Source organism: Panthera tigris, chromosome A3 (genome assembly GCF_018350195.1).
Source record: "Panthera tigris isolate Pti1 chromosome A3, P.tigris_Pti1_mat1.1, whole genome shotgun sequence".
Taxonomy (NCBI): Eukaryota; Metazoa; Chordata; class Mammalia; order Carnivora; family Felidae; genus Panthera; species Panthera tigris.
In genome coordinates this window covers 35,091,180-35,098,493 of record NC_056662.1, presented here as the reverse complement: position 1 = coordinate 35,098,493, position 7,314 = coordinate 35,091,180, and the positions used below count along the sequence as shown (strand labels likewise).

Genomic DNA, 7,314 nt, shown 5'->3' with positions numbered 1-7,314 from the left:
GATTTTTTTTTTTTCCTTCGTGAGAATGCAGAATGAGTGCAATCTGACCTTCTAATTGAAAGTAAAACATCGTTTTGTTGTACATCTTAATCCTACAGGGGAATCTTTTTTGAGGTTGGGGCAAAATGTCTCAAATACTGGGAGTAGTCTAAGTTAAAGAAAAAAGCAGCTCTGGATAGAACACTGGGAAGTGGAAATATTTATGGCAGTGTAAAAGGATGAAAAGGCAGAGAAGATCAGATCAGACAAAGGGAAAACTGGGAGCAAGGGAAAGAGAAGCAATTGCTGAATTCACCCAAGTGCCACAGAATGGTGTGCTGAGCTCTTGTTAGAAGTCTTGATGGGGGAAGGAGGGCACCTGGGTGGCTCAGTCTTTTAAGCGTCTGGTTGACACTTGAGCCCTGCATCAGGCTCTGTGCCAATGAGAGCGTGGAGGCTGCTTGGATCCTCTGTCTCCCTCTCTCTCTGCCCCTCCCCCACTCACACTAGCTCGTTTTATTTCAAAAATTAAAAAAAAAATGTCCTTTGATCGGATGAGGAGCCATTTGGAATTCTTGAGAATTGGCCATCCCAATGTGGTGCTACATTAATAGCCATAATTTTCCATGGGATATTAGTGCTGAAAGACATATGGTCTAACCCCATTGTCTTCCAGACCAGCAAACAGGGAACCAGAGAAATTTCACAGAGACCAGTTCAAATGATACATAGGAGAAAAAGAAAACACGTACATCGACAAATGCATCACATTTGGGTGTCAACCAGAATGAGCCTGTTTCGTTGTCATTTGGAGGCAGGGGAAATGTGTGGGGGCACGAATAAGCCTCCTTTAGAAATAACGAAGGGCTCATTTATGAAAAAGGCAAAAAGTCTGCTGGAAAGTATATACTCTGACGGATGGTAAATGTGTTTTCATTTTTTATTAGAGAAGTTGGAAGTTTAATTTCAATATTGATGGTAACATCATTTTCTCTGCTTTGTTCAGGGGAACACACAGAATCAATTTGTACAAGCATATACAACAATTCAGTTGGTGTTTTGTGTCCTAAAATCAGTAATCTGATTAGTTCTAGACTACCAAGTTTCCATGCGCTCCTCCCGGCTTGGGTGGCATGGCTTGATTCCCCGCAGAATACTTTTTCATGCACTGTCTGCAACACAACTATGGCAGGCTTAAAGACCATGCAGATTAACACTGTAGCAAATTGTTTTGATATTTAACAGACGTAAAAAGGTTATTTCCTGATATGAAATTCTGAAAATCTGCATAAATATTTTTGTGTAAAATTAAATTAGTTATGTATTTTTTTGAAACTAGAACTTGAAGTATCAAGAATGCCCACATAATTCATATACACATATATATAGACTTTTTCATTATGCTAAAAGTCTTCATAGTCAAATTATATTCTGTGCCATTTTATTAAACCAGTATTTATTTGGCATTAGGTTAACTGTATCTGTATGGATTAGTCTTAACTGGTGCTTGTGTATCATGCAAACATAGTTCTGGTATTCCTGTTTACTAATCTCATCATGTGGCAATAGGTAGATGATTTTGCTCTAACAGTGTGAAGTAGGAGTATAAATATTTTATACATGGTCACATTTACAAACGTTTGCCAATTACCACTTCACGATCTTTATGGTGTAATAGTGTATTATAATGTCTGGAATCGGCAGAAGCAATTCCTATAAAGCAATATCAGATGTAAACTTTCTTAACATGTGCCTAACAGAGTTCTCCCTTGAGCACTGATGAGTTTTGGCACAGGTACACTGTTCTACTGTTTTTTATTCTAATAATTTCCACAACTTTTACAGGAACTTAGCTTCTTACGGCATGGCAGAGACATGGCACTTACTGATGAGGTAACTCAGATGTAGAAAAATTCTGCAAAATTTGTCTAGCAGACTGCCACTTCTGCTGATGAATTTGTAGACAGAGTTGGTTTTTTTTTCCCCCTAGTGCATGCACTTGATATTCAATCGCTAGTGCACTATTTTTGCTGCAGCTCAAACATGTCCTAATGCATCACAGAGCAGAGTTGTGGACACCAAGCTCATTCACGTGTGATGGTATTTTATAGCAAACATGTTTAAGTTGTAATATCAAGGGTGAAACTCTGCCTTATTGGGCTAGTAATTTGGGTGGGTTGGGAGCTACTTATGGTTGGCCAAGGAGATCCAATACTCAAAATGTTAAATAGAAATATGTAAGTCTCGGTGGTTTCAGGTAACATCTTGGCTGGGCGTAAAGGAAACCCACAGACAGCAGCCTTCTTGCGTGAACTCTGTGTTGGGAAGCTTGGGGGTGATCTTTTGATGCTGTGTGGTTTTGGGGCTTCAGTTTGCATTCTGGAGTTTCACACTACTGTTGCTGGTCTGCGGTCCATCTCGGCTTCCAACTTCACCATCTGCTGCATCTCCTTCGCCTGTAACATCAGAAACATGGCCTTACGTGTTGAAATTCTCACTCAAAGGCATGTAGCCGCCCCGGCCTCTCTTCTCCCGTAAATTCCATGCTGTCACTATGTCCCTTGCTACTCAAAGTGAGGTCTGTGGACCAGGACCTTGTGAGAAATGCACAACCTTGGACTCCAAGGGACTCCATCCCACACCTACTGGATCAGAATGTGCATGTTGACAAGATCTTTAAGATATTTGGATGCACATTAAAGCTTGTGAAGAATTAGTTCTCCATAGCACCAGGAAAACCATTTGAAAAGAGGCTAAGCCAGGCCTTCAATAGACTACCTCATATCAAACCGTTTGATTTAGATTCTACAGATGGACATGTTGCCTTGGCTGTGTATAATTTGAACTTTTAGAACAGGTGTTTCTTGTGCACAGTATTTTCCCCAAATAGCCTGAAATTTAGTTAACTCCCTAAGAATCTGATGGAGAAATTTAGTTGGGAGCATATCACATTGATTTGGCTGGAGTACCTTGCAAATACAACATCACAGGAATGTGTAGGGTTCCTGGAATCCTATTGTCCAAAAATTATCCCTCTGGGTTCTCACTTCAAGGTAAGTTTTTATGGGCTTCCCCAGGAAGTAAGCCATGGTGAACTTGGTCTCCTGAATTAAGACTGTCACTAAGACAACCAGGGGGTTTGGGAGGTAGAAAGGAGTCAGATGGGGGCAGACAGATTCTATGTTTGGCAGTATAGGGAAAATTAATTGGCTTATTTCAACATTTACTTTCCAGCTGGTTCCTGGAAGCTTATGCCCAGGCCAACCCATGTAATTTTTGAGGGAGTAAGAAAGCATCCCTTTCCTCTTTGTGTGACATGCCACTTTGAAATAAAGGACATTTCAGAATGGAAACATGGTAAAGACATAACTCAGAGGAGGACTCTGAAGTGTGTTGATGTTACTACTCAGGTCTGCTTAGGTATTCCAACTAAATAGAAGGTCAATGGGGGGGGGTTGGTCAAATCTGAACATCATCCAATAAGCATCTAGAGGTCCCAAAGAGGCCCTGTTACAAAACCAGTATGACCCATGGACCATTTTCTTATTATTTTTATATTGTGGCTTCAAGTTTCCTTTTGGCAAAGAGGATAGAGTAGTACCAAAGAATTTTATCTTTCTGCTCAAATATGGGATGGACGGTTCCCTCTACCTAGATATTCTTCTATGCCTGAAGTATACTAATACTCTAATAGAGAAATGAAGAAATGGAGAAAAATATACAAACATGAAACCATGACACAAACGGTATTCATAAGAGAGGACAGTGAAACATTATCAGCACTAGAAATTAAATACTTTTATGTTCAATAAATAGTAACAAAAGATTCCCTGTGCTTCTCCCCTTTTAGCATTTAAAGGCACTACTGAACACGGTCATAGAATGAAGAATCATATGACAATAAAGGACTATTCTCAGAGCTAAGTTCTCATAGAAGCAGGGTGACCATGCATTCCCATTTGGACAGTTCCAGTTTATGCCTGTAGTCCTGGCAATTATGAACATCACCCTCTTTCCCTCTCAAAATGATCCTGGTTCAGATAATAAATTATACGGTCACCTTACTTATAAGAGGTGATTAGGGTCCTTGGCAGACCAGATCTAGCAGAAAGCATGACAAGGGTCATAACACTCTATAATGTTTCTGCACACAGACCATAACTCTGTCATTAAAAAAGCACCAATGAACTTTCTAGGAGGGTGCTTTAAAATTAATTGCAGTCATATTAATGTTTGGGAGAGATCTGACCTCGTGACCCAGAGTTAGCTGTGGTCAGTCCAAATGACAGTCATATATCACTGTTCTTGATGTGTAGGTATATCGTTATTAGCATGACTTGAGTTTCCTAGGTCTGTAGTAGGAAACGTTGGTTCAAACTCCCTCAGAAATCATTCTCTAAAGATTTTGGGCATGTCAGTTTGTATATTACATCAGAAGTCCAAGCATGACATGATCAAACTTTTACATCCAAAACCTTGAGATACTACTTAGCTATGAGCAGATATGAATCATAAATGGAGATCGCCCCGAGAACACTAGCATAGCTGAGAAGGAAAGCAATGTCTTGCTGATTAGAGTTTCAGTCCTACCTTGCGTTTGGGACACTGCATGGCAGGATTTCAATAGCTGTTTGTACAAAAATAGTAATGTCAAAATTGAGTCATACATATAAAACAAAATAAATGAATACTGAAGTGAACTTGAAAAATGAATGTAAAACCATATACAGAAAAGCAAAAAAGCTAAGAATATAACATGTATACACCCATCAGTGACAAACTCTCCCCAAATTGATCTCAACAGAAAAAAAAAAGAACAAAACAAACAACTGATGCCTAAGAGCCCAGACTGTGCTTCTCTTCCTCAGCAGTGATTGGAGGGGGGAGAACCCACCTTTTAGCAAGAACCCTCACTTTATTAAATGGTAGGGTTGATGACAAAAATCAATTTTTAAAGCTTGGGTGTGAAAGTAATGGAGCTGTTGATGTTTGGAATGGTACATGTGAGGACGATGAGATACTTGGGAAAACTTAGTAGAAAACGAGTCCCTGACCTTTTGGACTTTTAAATGAAGCATTGGCTGACCAAGTAGACAAGGCCATTAGATGGCTTAAAAAGAACACAGGAGGTTAGGATCTAGAATCAGGGCCAAAATATATTAAAACTTGACTTGTTTCTGCCAGTGCCCTCAACGCTGGTGTAGCTAATTAAGGAGATCCATTCCACACTCTGCTTTGCAGGGATGGGGTGAGCCTCTGGGAGTTGGGTCATAAGGAAGCAGTAAGAAGCCTTAAAGGGAGATATAAGGGATGAATGTTAAAATTATTTTATCTTTGGCTTAGAAGCAGAAAGTAGTCTTTGGGTTTAACAAAGGTTTGGGAGACTGTTCTAAAAATTTAGGATGTCTGGAAATAAGGGAACTTTTCTGCCAATGAAGTGTTTAATTGGCTATGAAGGGAGCTCTCCTACCTGGTTCCAGCCCATGCCTATTATGAGGGAAGAAATGGAGTCACTCACTCTATCTTTTGCACTATGCCTGGGACAGTGTTGTAACACACAGAGTAACTGAGAGCTCTCTGTTAAGTTCCAAACAAAACCACACTAGAAAGATCTGGGACTGGATTTTTTACTGAACAGGCCATGTTTTGGTAAAGCAAAGCTTAACACAGGAATTCAAGTCCAAATTCTACCTTTTCTGGAAGCATCAATAGGATACTGTGGATTTTTTACTGAACAGGCCATGTTTTGGTAAAGCAAAGCTTAACACAGGAATTCAAGTCCAAATTCTACCTTTTCTGGAAGCATCAATAGGATACTGTGAACTTCTTGTCATAGAATCTCACTGAATCTTCATCAAATCTCAAGCTTTCTCATATTCTATGCTTTCCTAAGCTTCTGTGACTCAAAGTATCAGTTGTGGGTGGTAGACACTGCTTACAACATATTGAAATGCATTATATCAATTTTTGGATCAAAAAGCCACTATCCTCCCAATATTATCAAGCCAGTTGTCACTAATCCATTATATTTTAATGCAAGAACTCTGGGGTGGTTTGAATTACCCATGTATTAGGATAAAAGCTCCAAGTGATTTTTTTTTTATTATGTACTTTGGCTCTGAAATAAAAAACACTAGGTAAGCATATTCTCTAGCTCTGATATTCACCACTATTGTAGTAATGAGTAATTTTTAGCACATTTACATTCTTTAGTCAAACTTGTTGCTAAGCAACACAGTGATTTCCAAGGAGTTTCTTAATTTAGTTAACTGCCTTACCTTCATTTTGCCTTCTTCTGAGAGGCACCGTTATCCCCACCCAGCCCTGAATCACAGAAATAGGTTCTAACATTTTGGAGATGGTGGCTTTACCTTTATTCATATTCCCATTTTGCCCATGGGAACACTTCCTGAGAAGTGCTTTAAGACCAACAACATAAGCTAGGTAACTCGTACCACAACGTGATGTATCTATGAGATGGTCAAATGAATTGGACCCACAGGACAATAAAACATTTATTGTCCCCCTTGAGGATCTGTGGACTATTCATGAATAGAAAAGCATTTAGCTGAAAAGGAAATGTGAAACATAACTCAGAAGTATGTTGATGAATAAAACTTCTGTCCACCAAAAAGTAACAAATCTGAAACCAGAAGTTGGATTTACTTGTTACCCAACTGCAATACAAAAAGAGAAGATTTAAGGGTTTTGTTTTACTTTCTAAAAGATACATTTTAGCATAATTCCAATCGAAGTGTTTTTCAAAAGGAGGCATTTACTCTGAGAAATACATCTTAAAGAGGATTGCTTTGTAGATGAGGAAATAGGAAAGAACAATGTAGTACACGTTTCATCAAAACCTCTTGACAGTTCCTAGATAGAAGTAAATTATCTAGATAAAAAAACTTCCAAACCAGCATACCTAAAAACTGAAATTTGAACTAAGATAGACTCAAATTTAACCTGCCATGGAGGGTCATTTTGTCTTATAAGCTGGTGGTAGTGCCATCATACTGAAATGAGACTGGATGGCCAATGGACTGTAGCCCATTTGGGAAGGACCCCACCTGCACTATTCTTCGGGTAAACATACATATATATCTTGGTGTTGGTATATGCCCGATGGCTAACTAAAGAGTTGGGTTTGGGGTAACTATGTGCCTTGCTGGGAAAAAACAAAAACAAAAAAAATACCAAGAATATGGTATCCACTCACGTTAGGTGGCTTGTAGAGTTTTGGGCAGCTCCTTTCCTTGGGTCCTGCTAGTAAGCCCTAAGATGGTTTTATGACTTTTAAGACTGAGGTTGAAACCAGGTGGTTTCTCTCATCTGCTT

General features: G+C 39.2%; 1 protein-coding gene across 7 annotated transcripts in view; it reads right to left on the bottom strand.

The window, feature by feature from the left end:
- Positions 1 to 833: 833 nt before the first annotated feature.
- The window catches only part of PLCB4 (phospholipase C beta 4), a 390,400-nt gene continuing 383,919 nt past the window's right edge, over positions 834 to 7,314 (bottom strand). For 5 of the 7 annotated variants that reach the window (XM_042980905.1, XM_042980906.1, XM_007086820.2 and 2 more), the window contains 2 exons: positions 4,570 to 4,606; positions 837 to 2,435 (listed from right to left, as the gene is read on the bottom strand). In XM_042980905.1, the coding sequence (XP_042836839.1) occupies positions 2,347 to 2,435; positions 4,570 to 4,606 (126 nt within the window). In that variant the 3' untranslated portion in view covers positions 837 to 2,346. Of the gene's footprint in view, positions 2,436 to 4,569; positions 4,607 to 7,314 lie in introns of all 7 variants that reach the window. The other 2 variants (XM_042980909.1, XM_042980904.1) reach the window with 2 other exon arrangements.